At 48.0% G+C, this 26,957-nt stretch overlaps 1 protein-coding gene across 1 annotated transcript in view; it reads left to right on the top strand.

Annotated features, from left to right (window-relative positions):
- Window positions 1-26,957, top strand: part of LOC122363854 (dual specificity protein phosphatase 1-like) — a gene marked incomplete at its 3' end in the record, with an annotated part of 117,430 nt that overhangs the window by 12,341 nt on the left and 78,132 nt on the right. The window contains exon 2 of the mRNA XM_043333647.1: window positions 17,683-17,848. Within this exon, the coding sequence (XP_043189582.1) occupies window positions 17,683-17,848 (166 nt within the window). The remainder of the gene's footprint in view (window positions 1-17,682; window positions 17,849-26,957) is intronic.

Raw genomic sequence — 26,957 nt, 5'->3', positions numbered from 1 at the left:
TACCTGAAGGGCGAAACCGAGGCAAACATGAAACATAACATACCCTAACTCAATATCATACCCTGAACCCTGATACCCTGACATACCCTGAAAACATATACATACCCATTATGAGATCCGCTCACTTGATGGCGAATGTGGCATTCGAAACTTAATATTGTATAGCCACCAAATGATAGAAAGTTAGCCAAAATGTGAGCCTTCTTGCCGCGATCTCGGCGATAAAAGGTTTTCGGTTAAAACATTCCCATCTAAAACCTGTTTCGTTGAAAGTGCACGAGTTCTGAACGCAGATTTCTTACTTAAAAAGGTCCAACGAAATTCCGTCCAGTTCCCGTGCAATATCTTGGTGACCAGGGATCCGACCGGCACGGGGAAAACAGCATCGTGTACAGAATTGAACGGGCTATTGAATGGTGTGCAATGCAGAGGATAGCACGCGCCACGTGCACCGGAGAAGGCACTTTTATTTGAAAAATTGCGGTTTTTGAGGGATTTTGGAATTAATTTTATTTTTAGGTGACCGTTAAATGGAGCGAGTTGAATCAACGCCTATTTGCAAGAGAAAGGTACCGCCTCTCATATAAAAATTGTGAAAAGCTGATTGATCCAAATCAAGGTGGTGCAAATCACAGGAGAAAATGGTGTTTGTCGATGATGTGCCACTTTATTAATCACACGGGGTTTGCTGCATAACCTGATACCTATGGCAATTGAAAATGGCACCGTTGGAAAGAGCATTCAATTCTGTCCACGATTCACTCTTCATGTTTGCATGATGAGCAACAGTATTCTTAAAAATGTAAATGTTCCAAACCATTACATTGTCATTTTTAGCGAAATTCAGCGATGGCCCTCAAAAGACTTCACGCCAGTTTTCGAATCATTCTTAAGTAGAACGCATGATAATACGACACGGTCACCTCGATGCGATGTATCTTTTTGTTTTATTACAAAATGCTTGGCCGTCAAAAAGCAATCGAACGAAATGGATACCAACCAAACCGACACAGACCAACCCAATACCCACGGGTCAAAAATAACCCTTCTTCGCGTTGCGGAGCACGCGGGTAACCCTAGTATATCTCTATGATGACATGCACTTAAAATCGTGGCGATTCAGTGGGTCTTTTTAAGCAACTTATTTTCAGCCAGTAGCGTGCCAATATGGCTGAGGCATTGTTAGTCTGAAGAAATTATTACGTAGCGAGCGAAGAAAGCGTAGTCTTTCGTAGATTAACGGAAATTTCTGAGTATGAGCGGCCGGCCGGTCGTGGTTACGCTTTTGCGAGGCTTATATCTCAGCAACCACTTGACCGATTTACATTCGATGATTTTTCTAGGGTAGCTTCATTCCTTCTACCAAGTATTGGACTATTCTCGATGCATGTGGGTGACCGCTTATGCACGTGCCACGTGCAAAACGAAGAGGTGTCAGTTTTCCAATTGTTGCAATATCTTGGTAACTACTTGGCCGATTGCGCTGAAAGTTGGTATGTAGGTAGACACCCACTAGGCAATGCATATCCATGTGCCACAGTTATTCCCTCATCAATTTTACACATGGTGTGCAAGTTTGAACCTCCTACCTTTTAAGGTCAGGTCACCAGGTCACTTTGAATGACCCAACCTCAAGTCACTTTTTTGCAACTTTGCCACCGTGCCAGAGCTACAGTAGATGTCGGAGGCCTTTGAAAGTCGCAGGATATTATTAGATCATTAGTAGCTACAATTTGTATATCTCCGAATTTTGATATCGGTGACCTAAGGTCAGGTCAATTTCGCGACCTCCCCATTATAAGTCAATGGGGGAAAAATCAACTCCCTGTTTTTACCACTAAAACGGGTCGGAATGGCCCCATATACCATACATGACTTCATATACGATCAACCTTCACTACCTTGAGGTCTGTTTTGCTGTTGGGCAGCTGTGAGGTCATGTGACATCATCAAAGGTCACCAAAGGTTTTTGGCCAATAACTCCGTACAGGAACAAGATACAGACGCGTGGATGGTCTCATTGTGTTCAGCTCGTCAAGACGCATCGAATGATATACATGATGACCTCGAGGTCACGTGACCTGAGGTCAACCTTTGACCTTGACCTTTCGAGGTCAACATATATATATCATTCGATGCGGATTGACGAGAGGATCACGATGATGCCCTTAGTTTGTTCCTATCTTGACAAATTCGAAAGTTATTCGAGAAAAACTCTCTCAATATCTAGCGCCGCCATTTTGACTTTTTCGACCCCTGTGACGTCATCTTTGACCTGACCTGAAAATGACCTTAGTAAAAAATAAAAATTTCAGTGATAAAAGTGGCAGTTAAAATGTGTAAAATGCCAACAAGACATCCTTTACTGTGCACCTTTTATCAGAACATTTTCTTAATATTTCATTGGCATTCTTCTTGTATCAAAATGTCCTTTCAGTCGGTGCTTAGGGAACAACGCTAATCATAGGCATCTATTTACTAGTGCCTTCTATTCCTTCAATTTCCACGATACAGCGCGTTGCACTTGTGAATCCAAAATTTTGAGAATTTCCAAAAACCGGAATATGTTATAGAGCTTCATTAGCCCGCGCCCTGATGGGGGGGGGCATTTTGGCCCCCCCCCTGTGGTTTTTCTTAAATAGCGAGAAAACGGCGGCGCGCAGCGCCGCCAAATTTTAGGTACCTTACCGGGCATCAATTTGACACCTTCACACAAAATTTCAAGTCACAGGTCACCTCAGGTCAGGAGTTATTGAGGTCAAACTGAGGTCATAGTCGAGTAAAAATGAGCAAAAAACATGACATCTTGAAACGCTCACCAATTCTACAGTTAACAAGCAATTTTAAAGTTCTTTATGTGGTTGTGTAGAGAAAAGTCGGCGCTACAAAACTGCTATCTGGGATTTTCGAAATTTTGGGATTTTGACCCCCAAAAGTCAAAAAATTGATTTTTTTAGAAAAACTCAAAAAATTTCCAAAAAATTTTCGAATTTCGAAAAAACCGGAATATGTGTGATAGTCCCTGCGCTCTTCGATATACATACCAAATTTTAGATCGATACCTCTTTTTTTAGCCAAGTTATAGCGAAAAAACTGTAAAAAATTGATGACGTCAAATTTTTGAACTCAATTTTTAGCAATTCTAGAGCTCGTAGCGCAAAACGGAGACCACCATTGAACTCCCCGTGACGAGCTGCATCGAATCAATACCCATTCTATGCAAAAATATCAACTTTGAAATTTGACCTAATTTGACCTGACCTTGACCTGACCTTGACCTGACCTTGACCTGACCTTGAACAAAACGTGACCTAAGCTGGCCCTTAAGTCTGTCTGACCCACATAATCGCATTTGTCGTGTAAAATGGACCATAAAACATGTATCACACGACACTTTCATATTGTGACCCCCCAGTGACCTGACCTCTGTGACCTGACCTGGTATCAGTGACCTCAAATAGCAAAATATGTGTTTGAAGAACATTTCCCCATCGATGATTTTCAATGAAATGCATTTTACACGATTTTACAACGCATTTCTTGAAATGCCTGTAAACGGTGAAAATTCGACCTTTGACCTGACCTGTGACGTCATCGGTTTGACCGAGGTCAATGAAATTGGGTCACAAGGTAGTTCCCCGTTGGGGCTATCCAACACCGTTTACCGCTTGTCGCTATGTTGCGTGGTTCTCGAGATCTGAGGGGGGGGGGCCAAAATGCCCCCCCCCCCATCAGACCACGTTGCTCGGCAGACCCCATCTGGGCGCGGGTTAGAACATTAGATATCCCAAATTTCAACTTTCTATCTTGATTTTTGACTCCCAAATTGTAAAAAAGTAGCTCCAACATGCATAGGGGATGGTGACGTCATAAGCATTTTCGTGAATTAGAGGCACTTCTGAACATCGCATGTGAAAACAAATGGCACCTCTCTAGATTCCTGGGACAAAGCTCGTCTAGAAAAGTGCATATTTATGTCAAAAATAAAAAGTTGAAAAATTGACTTTTTTCTTAGCACTCGTTTACTTATGTATGGACTGGTGTAAACGATTTTTTATGCTTTCAATGTACATTTATCACCAGCATAGTGACCTGGGGAATACATATAACCATCACCATCGGATTCGGGGTGAAAAATAAGCCATAAAACATGTGATGCACGCCCATGTAGCAGAAAGTGAAAACCGTGACCTTTCGTGACCTGACCTGACCTTGACCCGTACCTAGTATGACCCCTATACGCACATGGTACCTTCACTAGGTCTTTGAGGTCATTTTTGGTGAGTTTCGAGCAGCAGCTATCGACTCCGCTGTCCGTAAACCCAATCATGCAAATTCCCAGAAGTTGACCTTTGACCTGACCTTGACCTGAAAGTTGACCTCAATCTTAAAATCTTAACCCGGCACCACCTGGGCTATTTCCGTACCCACGACAGCCTGGGGGGGGGGTCGGATCCGACCCCCCCCCCCTGTTATCTCGAGAACCAATGGTCGCATCGAGCCCCGCGAGGCGGCGTTCGAAAGGTCTCTACGAGACCTTCCCAAAGCACTCTTAAGATTTTAAGATTGAGGTCAACTTTCGGGTCAAGGTCAGGTCAAAGGTCAAATTCTGGGGTTTTGCATGATTAGGCTTACGGACAGCGGAATCGATAGCTGCTGCTCGAAACTCACCAAAAATGACCTCAAAGGCCTAGTGAAGGTACCATGTGCGTATAGGGGTCATACTAAGTACGGGTCAAGGTCAGGTCAGGTCACGAAAGGTCACGGTTTTCACTTTCTGCTACATAGGCGTGCGACACATGTTTTATGGCTTATTTTTCACGCCGAATCCGATGGTAATGGTTATATGTGACCCCAAGTCACTGTGCTGGTGATAAATGTGCATTGAAAGCATAAAAAAATGTTTATACCATACGAGGGCTGAGAAAAAAGGTCAATTTTTCAACTTTTTATTTTTGACATAAAATGCACTTTTCTAAACGAGCTTTGTCCCAGGAATCTAGTGGTGCCATTTGTTTTCACATGCGATGTTCAGAAGTGCCTCTAATTCAGGAAAATGCTTATGACGTCACCATGCCCTATGCATGTTGGAGCTATTTTTTACAATTTGGGGGTCAAAAATCAAGAAAGAAAGTTGAAATTTGGGACATATAATGTTCTAATAGAGCTCTATAACATATTTTCCGGTTTTTTTGGAAATTCTCAAAATTTTGAATTTCATTAGCTGTTTTCCAAAAAATTTAGTTTTTTGAATTTTTAGGGGTGAAAAACGCATTCTAAGGAAACTCCGAGATAACCATTTTAAAGAACTCGTTGAGCTGCATCTATTCATGTCCTTAATTTGCAATTTGCTTCAAACCCTGATTTTTGGCGATTTTTAACATTTACCACTTTTTGACTAAAAACGCCGTGTAGTTACATCACTAAAATCGATATATCTCAAAAATTTTTGGAATTTTTTTCTTAAAAATTACACAGAAGACGTCAAATTAATAAGGCAGAAGGTATGCCAAGTTTCAAGTTGATAGCGTAAGCGGTTCTTGAGTTATTCAAGAAAAACGGAGGGGGGTCGGATCCGACCCCCCCAAGCTGTCGCGGGTTAACCCGCGCGGGGCTGGGGGGGGTAAATTTTACCCCCCCCTCGCGAATTTTTGCGATATCTCAAAAACGGCGGCGCGCAGCGCCGCCAAACTTTCAATACCTTTTCTTACATCAATTTGACACGTTCCCTGAAAATTTGAGCGAAATCCGTCGGAAAATTTTTGAGAAATTGACGTTTTAGTGACGTCATGTTCGCCATTTTCGCCTCAAAAACGGCAAAAGTTCAAACGCCGCTAACATCTTCATTTTTAAAGGAATCAAGACGTAACAAAAAAGGTTATACGTAATTTTACTTTGTCTATCAAATGGCTATCTTGGTTTTTTGAAAATTTTGGATTTTGGCCTAAATTTTTTTCAAAAAACTGACTTTTTTGGGAAAATCATTATAAAATCCAAAGTTTTGAGTCTATCGAAAAAACCGGAATATATGTCAGAGAAGTGGTCTATGTGCACCTACATACCAAATTTTAGAAGAATCGGTTCAAAAATGTGGGAGTTATTCAAAATTTTATGACGTCACGACACACAATTTTTTTGAAAAATGACTTTTTTGGAAGTTTTAGACCTCGTACGGAAACAAAAATAGCACCATTCGATTTGCCGTGAAAAACTGCATCAGATAGACACCTTTTTAGGCCTTAACAACCAACTTCAAAATTTGACCGCACTTGACCTGACCTTGACCTGACCTCGACCTGAAATTCATCCAGAGGTGGTCCATATCACTTATTGAGTGTGCCTATTGAATTCTATGAGTAAAATGACCCATAAAACATGTGTCGCACATGCCCTTTTCTATATTTTGTTTTTTGGTGACCTGACCTGACCTGACCTGACCTTGACCTTGACCTCTGAATGATATTGTATGCAACGAATATTGTCTTGGTAGCCTAAGAACACGTTTTGGGCGATGAGTCTCAGTCCATGACTCCATTCTTCGGCAACTACGGTGCAAGGCCGATACTGTAGAAACTTGCAATTTGTACCCTTGACCTGACCTTGACCTTGACCTCAAACTTTAAATTAAGTACATGTTTTAGTAGTTCGTGATGAGAGCTTTCGATTGGCGTTTGAATTTTCCAAATCGGACCATTAGTTCGGGAGATAACAGGGGGGGGGTAAAATTTACCCCCCCCCCCCCCCCCCAGCCCCGCGCGTTCGGCTGGAGACCCCAGCCCCGCGCGGGTTAAGAGTGCTTTGGGAAGGTCTCGTAGAGACCTTTCGAACGCCGCCTCGTTTGGCTCGATACGACCATTGGTTCTCGAGATAACAGGGGGGTCGGATCCGCCCCCCCCCCCCGGCTGTCGTGGGTACGGAAATAGCCCAGGCGGTGCCGGTTTAAGTCGATAATGCGGCTGAATCGCACTATGAAACACCCTTATTGGCTGCAAGAACCACGAAAGTTAGCGCATCACCACTGGAAAACGTGACAAGTTATCGATTAGTTGGCCCTGGATTTGGATAAATAACATGTTGATGATCATATTAGCACACATTTACATTGTCATCTATCTCAAGGTTGCCCTTCAGGCGGCTCTAAACTATGGCAATTTCCCTATCCTCAACATGTAAATGTCATCGGGCGTCCTCGTGGTGACGTAGGCATGGGAGTGCCAGGTTGTTAGGAACTAGACTTCGACGCCCCCTAGGCGGGCTGCGATAATTGTCCCGGTGCCAGTAAAAGCTGCAGCTCTGCCGCCGCGGTGTGATAGTTGGCGCGGTGCCAGTAAAAGCTGCAGCTCTGCCGCCGCGGTGTGATAATTGGCGCGGTGCCAGCGGCGTTCGTCTCAGCTCTGATTTGGCAGCCCCCAGTCGCCATTTGGTACAGGGGCGGCGCCACATCTGGGGCACATTTGGTACAGGGGCGGCGCCACATCTGGGGCACATTTGGTACAGGGGCGGCGCCACATCTGGGGCACATTTGGTACAGGGGCGGCGCCACATCTGGGGCACATTTGGTACAGGGGCGGCGCCACATCTGGGGCACATTTGGTACAGGGGCGGCGCCACATCTGGGGCACATTTGGTACAGGGGCGGCGCCACATCTGGGGCACATTTGGTACAGGGGCGGCGCCACATCTGGGGCACATTTGGTACAGGGGCGGCGCCACATCTGGGGCACATTTGGTACAGGGGCGGCGCCACATCTGGGGCACATTTGGTACAGGGGCGGCGCCACATCTGGGGCACATTTGGTACAGGGGCGGCGCCACATCTGGGGCACATTTGGTACAGGGGCGGCGCCACATCTGGGGCACATTTGGTACAGGGGCGGCGCCACATCTGGGGCACAGGGCGCACGGTTCGTCCGAAGGTGATCTCAAGCTCAAACAAAACGATATATACCATTCGAAAGCTCACGGCGAGCTGAATAAAAAAAAATGTAATTTTTGTGATATTTATTCACATTCGATGACAAGTGACAACACAAAACCAAATATTCATAATAGCCAAACGTTTAGGCCTCAGGGTGCCTTCGTCAGTGACAATATCGAGATACTATTACATTAATGAAATAATCAAAATCTTTTACGCTTTCAAAGTAAACATGACCTGGACATTTTTCAACCATTCTGCATATTATTTAGAAAATTTGCTTTTGTGTTGTCATCGAATGTGAATAAACATCACAATGTCTGTTCGTGAGAATCGTTCAGTTCACCCGTTCGATACGGAAATGTTCGTGCGTGCTCGTGATCGTTCACTCGTTCTCTTTCGTCACCCGGAGGGCCATAAAGTTATTGTTCACATATGAAAAGGTCTATTCTCGATTACTTTACAAGCGGTTAAAAAAGGGTGAAATACGGCGGTCACAGGTGTGCAGCGCAATTCGTCGTTCTCGGCACGTCGTTCACGTAAGGCCGCGTCGCCCACGTCGTAACACCGGGCCGTGTCGCGCCGGTGGAGTCGCGTTCGAGACTGTCAGGCCCCCGTCCCGTCTCAGCCCTCGTGGTACGCACAACACGTGGGCATGAGAACCAGGACAGGTGCCAGATGACACATATGTGAGCGGCGTGGCGCGGCGGACCGACCGCCGCGCTCCGAGCGCCGGCCGTCTTTGCGAAGATATCCAAAATGCCAATTTGCTCGCTAACAATGTCGGACACGATAAATGTATTTTTTTATCAAAACCGATCGATAGCGTTTTTTGGTAATTACGTTTTTGTAAAAACTTAATTATTTTTTATTCAACGGGCTGTCCCGGGCATTCTTGAAAACATAAGCATGTTTTTTTCGAGTTCCATGCAGTGAAGGCTGAACACCAAAAGAACAATATTTAGCAAAGCAATATTTCCCAACATGAATATGCGTCTCCCACAGCCCACAATAAGGAGCAATCGCACACCTCAGTGTCACGATTGATCAATGTCAGCCACATAGAAGCGTGAAATGACCCTTACCGACCCGCAGACCCGACGCTCTCGGCCCGCCTGACCGGCCAAGGAAAGAACTTTCGGCTGTCGTTCTACTAAACGGGCGTCATATTTGTTAGTTTAACCCTCGCCGGCCGAGGGGGGGCGGGTGCCGCCCCCCCCCCATAGGGTTTTTTTCTTGATAGCTCCGAACACGCTGGCGATAGAGAGCTGAAACTTGGCATACCTGACCTTTGATCCAAGCCGGATCTTTTGACACCAACCGCATTTTTGGGTCAGGTCAGGTCACTGACCTATGACGTCATAAGTGAACCTCTACACGGTCTTCAGATGTCGCAACTTCGCAACGCCCTCACTGCCAGAGGAGAAGTCACAGGGAAATGAAACTTGCAGGATCTAGTATCCATTATGAGTCCCACAACTTGTATATCTCGGTTTTTTCCTAAAGGTCATATGAGGTCAGGTCATTTTCGTGACCTCACCATTATAAGTCAATGGGGAAAAATGAAAACTGCTATTCTGGCGCCGGGAACGATCTCCAACTATCTCAAGCACACAGAATCGTGATTTGATGCACTCCTTGCAAGGTTAGATGCGTCACTTTTGCAATGTTGACCTTGCGTGACGTCATTTATGACGTCATCAAGGTCATATTAGTTTTTCGTCAATAACTCTTGATCAAATTGAGCTAGCGAGTCGGGAAAGCCACCAATGGACTCAGGAAGACCTGCCGAATCGAATGATATGCGACATGACCTCTTTCGACCAACTTCGTGACCTGGGGGTGCTGACCTGACCTTGACCTGAGGTCAACACCCCAAGTTGACCTGACCCGGACAAAAAGTATATCATTCGACGCGCCTGAGCGAGATAAACACGATGCTGCCAAAATCGGCGCTCTGCGGCCGTTTTTTGCGAAGTTATTCACCAAAAACTGAACCGTACCTTGGGGCACTTGACCTGACCTCAGAGGTCACCGGTTGACCTAGGACCTTAAAATCGGGTACCAATCTCTGCGTCTCGTAACGGCGCACACGCTCGTTTTTTCCGCGACGCGCTAGCTCCACCAGGGGCGAAACGGCGAGGGGGGGGGTCGTACCCGCCCCCCCCCCCTCGGCCGGCGCGTATGTAGAAAACCAATAGGTCCGGCGAGGGTTAACAATTCAATTCGGTACTTGAGTTATTCAGGATAGATGAGCAGAAGATTAATTGTTCTGTCATCTTCACATCATGCATGAATTTGCATTTGTCCATGTCTACTTTGCTCAATTCAGCTTGGTATTATGCCCATTTGGCCGCGCTGAAATGTCAGAGGCTGCACCAGCCCCAGCTCGGGTGGAGTGGGGGTAGCGCCCGGTGGGGCACCCCCCCCCCCCCACCTTTGATCACAAAGGTGCCCGGTGGGGCACCTTTGCTCGGACGCACGGCCGCGAACAGCTGCCACCAGGGCCCTGTTTCACCGCCCGACGCTGCGCGCGCTGCAGCGCGCTGGGAGCTGAGGCATACCCCTGACGTCACTCGAATGACGTTGCGTGAGATCCGTTAGCTTATATGGTAAATCACGTTTGGAACAAAGACCTTGAAGAAACTAGTACCAATTGAACAGAAGTTTGAATGTGAATACTGCTAGCGTGCGGATGCTGTTGGCGCCGGGGTGCTAGCGTTTTGCGATGACGTCATAGCGTAGCGTCAGAGGGAAGTTTGTTGATATTGCCATGGAAACCCAACGCGCCGACGCGCGCAGCGCACTGCAGCGCTCCGCCGTGAAACAGGGCCCAGTAGCCTCTGACGCTCGCTTCCCCTGCGCGGGCATTGAACGCAGCTGGATGGAGCAAAACATGCATAAGAAAAATGTAATTCAAAGCAAGTTGTAAATCTCGCAGAACAATGAATTTTCTCCACTTATCCTGAATAACTTTAACCCGCGCACCGACGGGGGTCTGCGCCAACTTAGAACCGACGGGGGGGGGGCGGATGACCACCATCCCCTCCTGAGATCTCGAGAACGAAGCAAGATAGCGACAAGCGGTAAACGGCATAGGGTACACACGGACAAGGTCTACAATTTTTATAAAAATCATTTTCAGGTCAGGTCAAAGATGACGTCACAGGGGTCAAAAAAGTCAAAATGGCGGCGCTAGATTTGGAGAGTTTTCTTGAATAACTTTCGAATTAGTCAAGATAGGAACAAACTAAGGGCATCATCGCAATCCTCTCGTCAATCCGCATCGAATGATATATATGTTGACCTCGAAAGGTCAAAGTCAAAGGCTGACTTCAGGTCACGTGACCTCGAGGTCATCGTGTATATCATTCGATGCGCCTTGATGAGCTGAACACAATGAGACCATCCGCGCGGCTGTATCTTGTTCCTGTACGGAGTTATTGGCAAAAAACCGCTGGTGACCTTTGATGACGTCACATGACCTTACAGCTGCCCAACAGCAAAACAGACCTCAAGGTAGTGAAGGTTGATCGTATATGAAGTCATGCATGGTAAATGGGCCATTCCGACCCGTTTTATTGGTAAAAACAGGGAGTTGATTTTTCCCCCATTGACTTATAATGGGGAGGTCGAGAAATTGACCTGACCTTAGGTCATCGATATCAAAATTCCGAGATTAACAAGTTGTAGCCACTAATGACCTAATAGCATCCTGTGACTTTCAAAAGCCTCCGACATCTACTGTAGCTCTGCGACGGTGACAAAGTTGCAGAAAAGTGACTTGAGGTTGGGTCATTCACCTAACCTCGACCTGGTGACCTAACCTTAAAAGGCAAGAGGTTCTAACTTGCACACCATACCTTCCCGGGCATCAATTTGACACCTTCACGCCAAATTTCAAGTCTTAGGTTACCTTAGGTCAGGAGTTATTGAGTTCAAACTGAGGTCATGTTCGAGCAAAAATGAGCAAAAAACATGCAATCTTGAAACGCTCACTTAATCTACAATTGCCAAGCAATTTCAAAGTTCTTTATATGGTCTAGTAGACAAAAATCGGCGCTACAAAACTGCTATCTCGGATTTTCAAAATTTTGGGTTTTGACCCCCAAAAATTCAAAAATTGTTTTTTTTTAACTAAAAAAATCCGAAAAGTTTCCAAATTTCGAATACCGGAATATATGTGATAGTCACTGCGCTGTTCTATATACATACCAAATTTCAGATCGATATCTCGTTTTTTGGCCAAGTTATAGCGAAAAAACTGTTCAAAAATGATGACGTCAAATTTTGAACTCAATTTTTAGTGATTCTAGACCACGTAGAGCAAAACAAAGACCACCATTGAACTTCCCGTGACGAGCTGCATCGAATCGATACCCGTTTTATGCAAAATATCAACATTGAAATTTGACCTAATTTGACCTGACTTTGACCTGACCTTGACCTGACCTTGACCTGACCTTGACCAAAACGTAACCTAAGCTGGCCCCAAAGGCTGCCTGACCCACATTATCGCATTTTTCATGTAAAATCGACCATAAAACATGTATCACACGACACTTTCATATTGTGACCCACCAGTGACCTGATCTCTGTGATCTGACCTGGTATCAGTGACCTCAAATAGCAAAATATGTGTTTGAAGAACATTTCCCCATCGATGATTTTCAATGAAATGCGTTTTCCTCGATTTTACAACGCATTTCTTGAAATGCCTGTAAACGGTGAAAATTCGACCTTTGACTTGACCTGTGACGTCATCGGTTTGACCTAGGTCAATAAAATTGGGTCACAAGGTAGTTCCCTGATAGGGCTATCCTATCCAACACCGTTTGCCGCTTGTTGCTAGGTTGCGTGGTTCTCGAGATCTTAGGGGGGGGCAAATTGCCCCCCCCCTCCAACAGGGCGCGTTGCTCGGCAGAGCCAAAGGGGATGCGGGTTAACCCTCGCCGGCACAGGCCATTTTGCGTCCTTCGACGGCACAAGGGGGGTACGACCCCCCCCCCCCCCATCGCGTTTGGCCCCTGATCGAGCTAGAGCTTCGCGGAAAAAAACGAGCGTGTTGCCCGTCAGGAGAGGAAGCCGATGATACCCAATTTTAAGGTCATCGTCAATTTTAAGGTCATCGGGTGACCTTCCAGGTCAGGTCAATGACCCGAAAACCGGGAAAATCGGGACCTGTTAGAAAGTCGTAAAGTGTGGCTGCTATGTGGTTTTCCGGGGTGCTGATCACGAATATCGTGTTAATTTTGATCAGAGATGATGTCTTTAAGCATTTAGACCAGATCGGGTCAGGTCAGGTCAGGTCAACCGGTAGGGGTTGTGACGGGTATTTGTAATACTTGTCAACCGCCTCTGACAGCTTCGTAACATGTTACGAAGGCACCAAAACTACTTCGTAAATGTTCAAATGGTTGCTAAATTCGAATTTAGCTCCAAAAACTAGCCTTGAAACATGTAAAACTCGAAAAAGTGAGCCAAGGTCACCCGAGGTCACCACAGGTCAATGACCTGACCTGACCTTCAGGTGACCTTGACACCCAGCCTTATGTATGGGAGCAACATCAAATCACATGTTTGAACGTCTGAAACCACGAAAAGCTTGCAAACGCGCGGCTAATGCGAGCCGACATACGCCGAATCGCGATTCCGGCCAAACATGGTCTCGGAAAAGAGGTCACAGGTCAAAGGTCATTTGGGTCAGGGTCATGAAATTTTTAGAGTGGGAATGCGAGGATACTGAAAGTTTCGTCGCGATCGGCCGCTTTTTACGCGAGTTATTCGCGAAAAACCTTAGGGGGGTTGCATCAACCCCCTGTGCCGGCGAGGGTTAATGTTTGTAAATGCCTACTGCTTCGCTAAATATTGCTCGTTTGGCGTTCAGCTTTCACTGCAACTGGAAAAACATGTTTGTGTTTTTTTAAGAATGCCCGGGACAGCCCGTTATATAAAAAAAATCATAAAGTTTTTTTTTACAAAAACGCGATTTTCAAAACAGGTCATCGATCGATTTTGATAAAAACTACATTTTTTTATTCAGCTCACCGTCAGCTTTCGAATGGCATATATCGTTTCTTTGGAGCCTGAGATGACCTTCCGACGAACCGTGGGCGGCGGCGGGCCCATCGATTCGCTGGGAAAATTGTGCCAGTGGGCGCAATTGGGCGAACGGGCTAGAGGTGGAATATGCAAGACTCCACGGGTGTCACTTTCTGTAATGCAGGTATTGTTATGTCTCTAATAGTAGACTTTGTTAGGTTACAAGACAGACTTACCATGATCTGTACGATAAATTTTTACGACTAAACATCTTAATTCAAAATGTAACGTTTTTGTGACCTTTTGAGCTGACCTTAGGTCACTGGAACTTAAAACTCTAAGGTCAAGTGGCAAATAGACACCCCAAGTCATGTCTGAAATTTGGTAGCGCTACGTGCCATAGCACTCACACTATCAACAAAAACTCTGGCATTCAGTTGCCGCTAAACTAGTCCAAGTTCCCCTGACCTTGTACCGGTTTTTGTGACCTGATGACCCGTCCTGAAATGACTGAGAACTGAAATTTTCAGGATATGGGCCAAAAGGCTGCCCCAGAGGTTATGCCAAATTTGGCAGTAGCGCCGCCGTTTTTATGTTATTTGTGAAAAACGTAAGGGGGGTTGCATCAACATACCTCGCCGGGCGAGGGTTACTATGATTAAAGAAATGTCATACATTCAGGGGACAGGTGACTATTTTCCTATAAAATTGGCTTCCGAAATATATCATAAAACATGCATCACACGACCCACTTTCAGTTATTAACCTGAGCCGGTGCTCCGCGACTTCCGCGCCGGACCGGAGGGTGTCTGAACCCCCCCCCCCCCCCCCACACGTCTAACTCGGCTCCTGGGCCACGTAGCGACACGCGGTAAGCGGCATTCGAAAGAACGTTCAAAATAATGTTGGAAACACCTCGGTCATTTTTGAGCTCAGGTCAAAAGTTAGGTCGCCAGAGGTCATCAAAGGTCAAATTTAGTCCATTTCAACAATTTTGGAAAATGCCAAAGGCTAACTCGGGAACCAATAGAGCTATATATAGCGCCGCGGAAAAGTGCATTCGCAAAGCGCGCAATGAATGCCTCTCTCCACTCAGGCAGAGCATCTTTCAAGAGCTGACACAGCTGAAAAGAAGGCGCCAAATCAGCACCGTCTTCACGCGAGAAGGTATCTCATTCGTGGTGGTAGCACGGGGCGACCGTCCTCGGCCGATCTGTTCTCCGGCTGCGCTGGAGCGACTGATCCAAATCATGTCGGAGCCTCGAGACCAGAACGGCTCCCCAGAGCACCAGAACTAGCGCGCCGGCGCCACTGGAAACACCAGATCACGGGAAGCGGAGTGGTCAAGGGAGCCGGCGGGCAGCCAGACACAGCGCCTGTCACAATACCGGGACGATGACGGAGCGGCAGATCCAGCCCAGACGGAGATACCGACAGTGGAGTCTGCAGGACCGGCGATGGAGACCGCAGGACCGACGACGGAGACCACAGGATCGGGCTACAATGACGGCGGACCGAGTCAGGGACGGACGACACCGGAGGACGCTGAGAACCGCCGCCCTGAACCGGAGCCTGCGGCTGGTGGGCGGCGGTCCGTTTCCGTTGAGCCACGCACGGACCAGACGAGCCACGTCTTGAGGGAGGAGGAGCGTCCCGCCGAGAATCAGGTACCTGCGGGCGGCGTCCGTCGACGACATTTATTTTGCCAGCATCGTGTTCCTCTCGTCGAGACGCATCGGATGAACTATAATTTGACCTTAACCCTCGCCGGCACAGGCCATTTTGCGTCCTTCGACGGCACAAGGGGGGGGGAGTTGGTACGGACCCCCCTCGCGTTTGGCCCCTGATCGAGCTAGAGCTTCGCGGAAAAAACGAGCGTGTTGCCCGTCACGAGAGGAAGCCGATGATACCCAATTTTAAGGTCCTAGGTCATCGGGTGACCTTCCAGGTCAGGTCAATGACCCGAAAACCGGGAAAATCGGGACCTGTTAGAAAGTCGTAAAGTGTGGCTGCTATGTGGTTTTCCGGGGTGCTGATCACGAATATCGTGTTAGTTTCGATCAGAGATGATGTTTTTAAGCTTTTAGACCAGGTCGGGTCAGGTCAGGTCAACCGGTAGGGGTTGTGACGGGTATTCGTAATACGTGTCAACCGCCTCTGGCAGCTTCGTAACATGTTACGAAGGCACCAAAACTACTTCGTAAATGTTCAAATGGTTGCTAAATTCGAATTCAGCTCCAAAAACTAGCCTAGAAATATGTAAAACTCGAAAAAGTGAGCCGAGGTCACCCGAGGTCACCAAAGGTCAATGACCTGACCTGACCTTCAGGTGACCTTGACACCCACCCTAATGTATGGCAGCAACATCAAATCACATGTTTGAACGTTTGAAACCACGAAAAGCTTGCAAACGCGCGGCTAATGCGAGCCGACATACGCCGAATCGCGATTCCGGCCAAACATGGTCACGGAAAAGAGGTCACAGGTCAAAGGTCATTGGGATCAGGGTCATGAAATTTTCAGGGAACGTGTACAATTGATCAATGCGAGGGTACTGAAAGTTTCGTCGCGATCGGCCGCTTTTTACGCGAGTTATTCGCGAAAAAACTTAGGGGGGTTGCATCAACCCCCCCCCCCCCCTGTGCCGGCGAGGGTTAAAGGGTCATTTTTAAAATTTGACCTCAGGACTAGGTCATGACCTGACCGGAAAAGGTCATGTTGCAAAGCAGTCGATCCGTATCGTCGAGCTGAACACATCTGAGGTGTTTTCACCGCTCTAGCACGTCTCTATCAAAAGTTATTGCAAAAAAAAACTGATGGTGACTGTTCATGACCTGAAACGATCTCAGGGGCACACAGAGGGGTCACAGGTGCATTATTCCGATTCAGTGTGTCATGTTTACGTATGGACCGATGTTTGAGAGGGTTTTGAACGACATTCGTCCAAAAGAGGCGCATTTCAGTTTTATCCCATTGACTTACAATGAAGGTGTCGCAAAATTGACCTGACCTTAGGTCACATATGTTAAAAATATGAGATAAACATTATATACATACTAATATCATCTAATATTCTCATCAATGGCTGAAAGTTTCAAAATAATCGTTCAGTCAGTGTAGCTATAGCGAGCCTTTGACCTTTTTCTAGGGCAAGGCGACGGTCACTTAAAATGACCTGGTTACCTTACCTTGAAGGACCCGGGTCTGAAATTTTCACAACATGCATGGGAAATATGTATAAAGATAAACATCTGTACCAAAAACGGCGGCACGGAGCACCGCCGTTTTTGAGAAATTCGTGAAAAATCTGAGCCGCTTAACCCCCACCCCCCCACCCACCCTCAGCGCGGCACGGGTTAAGCAAGTTATGCCCACAGAAAACTTTTTTTCAACAGCCTTTCAAAAAACATGCAAATGAAGTGTCTATGAGCTCTCACTTGGCCAAAAAGTTGTTTTGAAATGTGTTAGTTTTTCGTGAACAGCCCTGTGCATATTGGAATATAATTGCTGTCATCGTAGAGTACGACTGCACATGAATAAGGAAATATTTTGTAAAAATGTTACGTGGAAAATGCAGAAAAATATTACTTCTTTGGCTTTCTACCCTGGTACTAGAGCAGAAAATGTTGTTCGAACCATGTAACTATGTTATCCGGGGATAGCGTCCCTCCCGGCGAAAAGTTCCCGCGGCGGGAATTGAACCCGGGTCGGTGTTGTTGCAGCCGCGCTGTCCGACCTGTACAAGCTGAAGCGGACGCCACAGCCGCTGGAGCCGGACGGCGAGACGGACGGCTTCATCTCGGCGCGGCTGTTCCACAACCTCTACTACAGCGGCTTTTACGCGCCGTACATCTGCAACCCCGAGTACCTGCTGCTGCTGGACTGCAGGTACGGCCGGACTGCTGCTGGACTGCTGCTGGACTGCAGGTACGGCCGGACTGCTGCTGGACTGCAGGTACGGCTGGACTGCTGCTGGACTGCAGGTACGGCTGGACTGCTGCTGGACTGCAGGTACGGCTGGACTGCTGCTGGACTGCAGGTACGGCTGGACTGCTGCTGGACTGCAGGTACGGCTGGACTGCAGGTACGGCTGGACTGCAGGTACGGCCGGACTGCAGGTACGGCTGGACTGCTGCTGGACTGCAGGTACGGCTGGACTGCTGCTGGACTGCAGGTACGGCTGGACTGCTGCTGGACTTCAGGTACGGCTGGACTGCTGCTGGACTGCTGCTGGACTGCAGGTACGGCTGGACTGCTGCTGGACTGCAGGTACGGCCGGACTGCTGCTGGACTGCAGGTACGGCTGGACTGCAGGTACGGCTGGACTGCAGGTACGGCCGGACTGCAGGTACGGCTGGACTGCTGCTGGACTGCAGGTACGGCTGGACTGCTGCTGGACTGCAGGTACGGCTGGACTGCTGCTGGACTTCAGGTACGGCTGGACTGCTGCTGGACTGCAGGTGCGGCTGGACTGCTGCTGGACTGCAGGTACGGCTGGACTGCAGGTACGGCTGGACTGCAGGTACGGCTGGACTGCAGGTACGGCCGGACTGCTGCTGGACTGCAGGTACGGCTGGACTGCTGCTGGACTGCAGGTACGGCTGGACTGCTGCTGGACTGCAGGTACGGCTGGACTCCAGGTACAGCTGGACTGCTGCTGGACTGCAGGTACGGCTGGACTGCTGCTGGACTGCAGGTACGGCTGGACTGCTGCTGGACTGCAGGTACGGCTGGACTGCTGCTGGACTGCAGGTACGGCTGGACTGCTGCTGGACTGCAGGTACGGCTGGACTGCTGCTGGACTGCAGGTACGGCTGGACTGCTGCTGGACTGCAGGTACGGCCGGACTGCTGCTGGACTGCAGGTACGGCTGGACTGCAGGTACGGCTGGACTGCAGGTACGGCCGGACTGCAGGTACGGCTGGACTGCTGCTGGACTGCAGGTACGGCTGGACTGCTGCTGGACTTCAGGTACGGCTGGACTGCTGCTGGACTGCAGGTGCGGCTGGACTGCTGCTGGACTGCAGGTACGGCTGGACTGCAGGTACGGCTGGACTGCAGGTACGGCTGGACTGCAGGTACGGCCGGACTGCTGCTGGACTGCAGGTACGGCTGGACTGCTGCTGGACTGCAGGTACGGCTGGACTGCTGCTGGACTGCAGGTACGGCTGGACTCCAGGTACAGCTGGACTGCTGCTGGACTGCAGGTACGGCTGGACTGCTGCTGGACTGCAGGTACGGCTGGACTGCTGCTGGACTGCAGGTACGGCTGGACTGCTGCTGGACTGCAGGTACGGCTGGACTGCTGCTGGACTGCAGGTACGGCTGGACTGCTGCTGGACTGCAGGTACGGCTGGACTGCTGCTGGACTGCAGGTACGGCTGGACTGCAGCTGGACCACTTGCGGATCCAGACTTGCGTTGGGGGGGGGGGCAACTCATGCAAGGAACCAAACCTAGGGTATCCCCAAATCCTGTTCTCTCATCGGATTTAGGCCACTTATTTTTCGTCACAGCCCTGAAACGATAATTTTTTTCAACAACAAAAAAAAAATGGTAGCCCACCCGACCAGTAGCGGCGGAACACCTTCAACTAAGGGGAGGGGGGGGGGCATTGCCGACTTTTGGTCCCATTCTTTCCATGCAACGCCCATAGGGCTAATGTTAACCCTCGCCGGACCTATTGGTTTTCTACATACGCGCCGGCCGAGGGGGGGGGACGGGTACGACCCCCCTCGCCGTTTCGCCCCTGGTGGAGCTAGCGCGTCGCGGAAAAAACGAGCGTGTGCGCCGTTACGAGACGCAGAGATTGGTACCCGATTTTAAGGTCCTAGGTCAACCGGTGACCTCTGAGGTCAGGTCAAGTGCCCCAAGGTACGGTTCGTTTTTTGGTGAATAACTTCGCAAAAAACGGCCGCAGAGCCGCGATTTTGGCAGCATCGTGTTCGCCTCGCTCAGGCGCGTCGAATGATATACTTTTTGTCCGGGTCAGGTCAACTTGGGGTGTTGACCTCGGGTCAAGGTCAGGTCAGCACCCCCAGGTCACGAAGTTGGTCGAAAGAGGTCATGTCGCATACCATTCGATTCGGCAGGTCTTCCTGAGTCCATTGGTGGCTTTCTCGACTCGCTAGCTCAATTTGATCGGGAGTTATTGACAAAAAAACTAATATGACCTTGATGACGTCATAAATGACGTCACGCAAGGTCAACATTGCAAAAGTGACGCATCTAACCTTGCAAGGAGTGCATCAAATCACGATTATGTGTGCTTGAGATAGTTGGAGATCGTTCCCGGCGCCAGAATAGCAGTTTTCATTTTTCCCCATTGACTTATAATGGTGAGGTCACAAAAATGACCTGACCTCATATGACCTTTAGGGAAAATCCGAGATACCTATACAAGTTATGAGACTCATAATGGATACTAGATCCTGCAAGTTTCATTTCCCTGTGACATCTCCTCTGGCAGTGAGGGCGTTGCGAAGTTGCGACATCTGAAGACCGTGCAGAGGTTCACTTATGACGTCATAGGTCAGTGACCTGACCTGACCCAAAAATGTAGTTGGTGTCAAAAGATGCGGCTTGGATCAAAGGTCAGGTATGCTAAGTTTCAGCTCTCTATCGTCAGCGTGTTCGGAGCTATCGCGAAAAAAAACCTATGGGGGGGCGGCACCCCCCCCCCCCCTCGGCCGGCGAGGGTTAAAATGCCGAAATCAAAGGGGGCACGGTGCCCCGGTGCCCTCCCCGTTCCGCCGCCTATGCACCCGACCCGTGCCTTTATATTGCTTTGAAAACACTACAAATTGCTTTTGTCGACCAGTTAGCTCGCTCCGGGTCGGTGCTTGGCGCAGCCTTCGCGGGCTGGGAGGTGTCAGTTGGAACTTGGACCCCCTGCCGTTCAGCCCCTGATCAAGCTAGAGATCATGGAAAAAACAACAGTGACCCCGTTTCCATGGGCATCACTGATCCGGATCAGCAAATTTAAATCGTATTATGTTTCTCGAACTCTTCGCTACATGATATCATTCGATATGGATTAGGCTTATATAATCAGTTAATCCCTTATTTTCATTTTCATATATTGACTAACTATACTGGATTTAGCTAATCCATTTTTACTGATCCGGATCAGTGAGCCCATGGAAACGTGGTCAGTGTTGCCCGTGAGTGACGAGAGGAAGCCGATGATACCCGATTTTGAGGTCCTTGGTCATTGGTTTGACCTTCCAGGGCGGTGTTTCACGGTCGCGCTGCCAGCCGCCGCCAGCGCATTCCGCGAGCTAAGGTCAACCTTCGGTACTGTTGTAGGTTAGGCTTGTTGACGCCTCCATGGAAACCAAAAGCGCCAACAGCGTTAACCCGCGCCCCGTAGGGCCACCGGCGGACCCTACCACCCGTAGGGGGGGGGGGCGTTTCGGCCCTCCCCCTAAGATCTCGGAAAGTTACCGGCCGATTTTCAAAATTCAAACGGCGCTCGATAGCCCCACCCGGGAACTAACTTGTGACCAAATTTCATTGACCTAGGTCAAACCGATGACGTCACAGGTCAGGTCAAAGGTCAGATTTTCACCGTTCACAGGCATTTCAAGAAATGTGTTGTGAAATCGAGTAAATTGGTAATTCATTGAAAACCATCGATTGTACATTGTTCGTCAAACACATACTTTGCTATCTGAGGTCACTGATACCAGGTCAGGTCACAGCGAGGTCAGGTCACCGGGGGTCACAATATGAAAGTGTCGTGTGATAAATGTTTTTGGTCCATTTTACATGACAAATGCGATTATGTGGGTTAGGCAGCCTTTGGGGCTAGCCTAAGTCACGTTTTGGTGAAGGTCAGGTCAAGGTCAGGTCATATTAGGTCAAACTTCAAAGTTGATATTTTTGCATAAAATGGGTATCGATTCGATGCAGCTCGTCACGAGGAGTCTAATGGTGGTCTTTGTTTTGCTCTACGAGGTCTAGAATTGCCAGAAATTGAGTTTGAAAATTTGACGTCATAATTTTTGAATTGTTTTTCGCTATAACTTGGCCAAAAAATGAGGTATCAATCTGAAATTTGGTATGTAGATAGAAGACGGTAGGTACTATCACATATATTCCAGTTTTTCGAAACTCAAAAAACGTTTTGGATTTTTTGGCTAATATATCCAAAAAAATGCTTTTTTGATTTTTGAGGGTCAAAACTCAAAAATTTCAAAAATCCGAGATAGCAGTTTTGTAGCAGTCCTGTTAACTTAACACCTTTTATATCTTGATCATTTTTCTGTATCTTCAAAGCTGTAAGCCTAACAGGTCTTCTCGCGAAGGTCTTTTTTTGGTCGAAAATGACAGAACATGACGTCATTCTGACGTCATTTGTGGCCAACCTATTATAGCCTGTGGAAAATTTTTTGGTCACAATGTGTAAAATTGATGCCCGGAGGGGTCCTGAAAGTTTAGTGGCGATATCTCCAGCCGTTTAGGAGATATCGACCGAAAAGGACAGGGGGCAGTTTCGGCCCCCCCCCCCCTACGGGGCGCGGGTTAACCCGGCAGTTGCTGGGGTATTTCGCCACCCACCGTTTGCTGGGGGGGGGGGGCGTTAAACGCCCCCAGCCGATAACTCGAGAACCAATAGGCGCAGCGAAACGCACGAGGCGGCAAACGAAAGAACGCGACAAGACGCTTCAGATGAGTACTTTAAAGTTGAACTTTGAGGTCACAGGTCGGGTCAAGGTCAGGTAAAACACCTGAAATCGGGCTTTCAGTAGCATTGATTTCAGGACTTCGCAATGGGCGCCTCTCGTCATAAACGCTGTCAAAATGGTGCACAATCCATCATATAAGGCCTACAAGAGTGTCAGCTCCATGTAGGGGTCAGTCAAGCATAGGTCAGGGTCAAGGTCAGGTCAACCGGGTAGGCACATATCCCCGAAAACCAAAACTGATATTCGCAGCCTGTGACACATGTTTTATGGGTAATTTGGGGCGTAGAGCACGATGGTGACATTCATTTTATCATATGTGTACGTGTTTGGCTCAAAAAGTTCAATTTAAGAAATTCATGTATCATGGTCGTCAAGTAGTCGCGAGAAATTGCCAAGATTCAGTTCAAGATTTTGGAAAATGCGGAACGATAATCAATAATCGAAGATAACCATTTGATTGTTCATGGTATTGGCAGTCTAATGGCGTTTACGGCATGTCTGTATGTCTATTCTGTGATTTTATATGATTTTTTGAACATATACCGTTTTTGGTCGAAAACTCAGAAATCATGACGTCACTAAAACCTCGATATCTCAAAAAATTTCCGACCGATTTTTTTTTTGAAACTTTGTCACAATAAGCTTCAATCAATTCCCTACAGGTACCCAAAATTTGGCGTGCCTGCGGCGCGCCGTTTTTATGCTATGGCCCGGCGAAAAAAGTGGGAGCGTTTAACGCCCCCCCCCCCCCCCCCCCCCCAGCAACTTGCGGGTTAACAGCCTGCCGTGAAACACCGCCCAGGTCATGTCACAGACCCAAAAGATGGGAAAATCAGGACCTGTCAGAAGTCAGAACCTCCTAAAGTAAGGCTGTAATGGTTTTTTTGGGGTGCTGATCACGAATTTCATGTTAGTTTGGATCATAGATAATGACTTCATGCATTTAGGTCAGGTCCGGTCAGGTCAGGTCAACCAGTAGGGGTACTTATGGGCAGGGGTATAGCAGGTGTCTACTACCACCGACAGCTACGTAACATGATACGAACTACGAAGGCATTAAAGCTACTTCATAAATGTTGAAATAGTTGCTAAATACTAAATCTAAAATCAGCTAAACAAACTATCCTAGAGACATATTAAACTCGGAAAAAGCGCCGAGGTCATCAAAGGTCAATGACCTGCCTTGACCCTAACCCTCGCACGACCAGGCCATTTCTCATAACACGAACGACCAGGGGGGGGGGGTTGTTACGACCCCCCCCCCTGGCGTTTCGAAACGGAAGGTCGTAGAGCTTAGCGGAAAAAACCAACGGATTGCTCTCAACGAGATCGCGATTGGTGGTATATTTTTTGGTCCTAGGTCAACATTTGACCTACTTATGACTGGTCAAAGGTCAAATTTTCCAAAAAAAATCAAACTTTTTTAACTTTCCGCGGTGATTGCGGCAAAACGGTGGGAGATATCGACTTGAAACCTTCACTATCGTGTTCCTTGATCAATTTTCTATCGTTTGGTATGTATTTCGTTTCCCTAGCTCTAAAAATGGCGCATTGGGAGCGCCGGAAGTCGGCAAGGTCACAGTCGGCGGCAGAAATTCGAAAAATCAAAATTTAATTTTTTGAAATCTGATTGTATTTTTGGATTTGGGAGGTCCATTTGCTCCCTATAGAAGCTAATATTGCTGCATATTCCCATTGAGGTGACAAGAATTAGCAAAATAGTGGTTCGGGCGCTTTTCAAAAATAGTACCGGACGCTGTTCCTCTTGTGACGTCATAGCTCCGTGACCTGACCTGACCCGGTCAATTTTCTTGCACCACACGATAGCCAATGCTTGCCCCAACATGCATGGGAAGTTTCATAATGATCCATCAAACAATGTGGGTATCACCGGCAGAAAACCTAGGGATTCGGCGCACACGTTTGGTAACTGTCGGCCGGAGGCTGTACCTCTTATGACGTCATAACTCCGTGACCTGACATGACCCGATCAATTTTTTTCGGCAAAAGATGCGCAAAGGTTGCCCCAGAGGGTATTGAAAATTTCAGCCCGCTACGACAAGCCGTTTAGCGTGCACTTCGAAAAAACCTCAGGGGGGGTTGATACAACCCCCCCCCCCCCCTAGGCGTTCTAGGGCTAAGGTGACATTGACACCTACCACAATTGATGGGACCAACATCATTTCACATGTTTGAGCGTTTTAAACCACCAAAAACTGCAAACGCGGGGACACACGCCGAATCGCAATTCCGGCCAAACATGGTCTCAATCATGGCCAAACGAAGTCTCGAGAAATAGGCCACAGGTCAAAGGTCACTTGGGTCGGGGTCATGAAATTTTCAGACCTTGTCAACATGAGGGTACTTAAGCTTCGTCGCGATCGGCTTCATGATAACTTACACGATAACTTCACACCACGTCGATCGAGAGGTAAAGTAGGCAACAAGACCTTTTTGGGGGAAGACAAGACCAACACTTTTATCAAGCTCACAGACTTTTATTGATACGGTAGTTTCTCTCTACCTACTACGCTACCCTCTCACATTATTTTTCTTAACCTCGCATGTGTAGGGGGGGTGGATCGGATGGGCCCCCATGGTTTTTCGCGAATAACTCGCGTAAAAAGCGGCCGATCGCAACGACACTTTCAGTACCCTCGAGCTGATTAATTTTACACCTACGCTGAAAATTTCATGACCCTGACCAAAGTGACCTTTGACCTGTGACCTATTTCTCGAACCCATGTTTGGCCGGATTTTCCCCGATTTTTGGTCATTGACCTGACCTGGAAGGTCAACCAATGACCCAGGACCTTAACATTGGGCATCATCGGCTTCCTCTTGTCACGGGCAACACGCTTCCTTTTTCCGCGAAGCTCTAGCTCAATCAGGGGCCAAACGGCAAGGGGTGGTCCAACCGACCCCGCCCCCCCCCCCCTATACATTAGAAGCTGGCAAACGCAGCACACATGCGAGGGTTAAGTGTTTGTTTTGTTTTTTTTTTGGGGGGGCCAAAATATAGGTATGTTGGGGCCCCTTTCAAGCTTGGGGGCATGAACCCGTGGCCCCCTGGATCCGGCAGTGCACGGGGTTATTTTACTTCGCGAGGCCCTTTGAAAACTAACTAGGCCGCTTTCAAACGGTCTGATATTTCAGGTCATGGTTTGCAAACGGCCGGTGTTTTCAGGCTGTTTCGTATGGCCTGATTGGGCCAGCCCGTTTGCAAACGGACAAAATTTTCATACGGCCTGTAACACATATTCAGATTTCAACATCTTTCGTTGCATCAAATGCCGAGGTGGTGCACTCGAAAGCCGGAATTGCCCTTGGATGCCGTAAGGACCCTTTTAACCCTCGCCCATGTAGGGGGGGGGGTGGTGCAACCGCCCCCCCCCCTGAGGTTTTTCGGAAATAGTGCAAAAACGGCGGCGCGTAGCGCCGCCAAATTTTGGGTACCTTATGGGGCAAACCTTGCGCATCTTTTGATAAAAAAAATTGACCGGGTCATGTCAGGTCACGGAGTTATGACGTCACAAAGGGAACAGCCTCCGGCCGGATTTTCACAAACTGAGTGCCAACGCCCGAGGTTTCCTGCCGGTGGTACGGACATCGGTTGATGGATCGTGATGAAACTTCCCATGCATGTTGGGGCAAGTATTGGCTATCATATGGTATAAGAAACTTGACCGGGTCAGGTCAGGTCACGGAGCTATGACGTCACAAGAGGAACAGCGTCCGGTACTATTTTTGAAAAGCGCCCGAACCACTATTTTGCTAATTCTTGTCACCTCAATGGGAATATGCAGCAATATTAGCTTCTATAGGGAGAAAATGGACCTTCCAAATCCAAAAATACAATCAGATTTCAAAAATTTAAATTTTGATTTTTCGAATTTCTGCCGCCGACTGTGACCTTGCCGACTTCCGGCGCTCCCAACGCGCCATTTTTAGAGCTAGGGAAACAAAATACTTACCAAACGATAGAAAATTGATCAAGGAACACGATAGTGAAGGTTTCAAGTCGATATCTCCCACCGTTTTGCCGCAATCGCCGCGGAAAGTTGAAAAAAGTCTATTTTTCCGAAAATTTGACCTTTGACCGGTCAAAAGTAGGTCAAATGTTGACCTAGGACCAAAAAATATACCACCAATCGCGAGATCTCGGCGAGAGCAATCCGTTGGTCATTTCCGCTAAGCTCTACGACGCTCCGTTTTCAAACGCCAAGGGGGGGGGTCGCACCAACCCCCCCCCCTGCATGGGCGAAGGTGGCAGATCGCCGTTTACGGGCGAGGGTTAAGAAATAAGTG

The sequence above is a fragment of the Amphibalanus amphitrite genome, unplaced genomic scaffold (genome assembly GCF_019059575.1).
Source record: "Amphibalanus amphitrite isolate SeventyFive unplaced genomic scaffold, NRLGWU_Aamphi_draft 000643F_arrow, whole genome shotgun sequence".
Lineage (NCBI taxonomy): Eukaryota > Metazoa > Arthropoda > Thecostraca > Balanomorpha > Balanidae > Amphibalanus > Amphibalanus amphitrite.
This window is presented reverse-complemented; position numbering and strand designations above follow the sequence as displayed.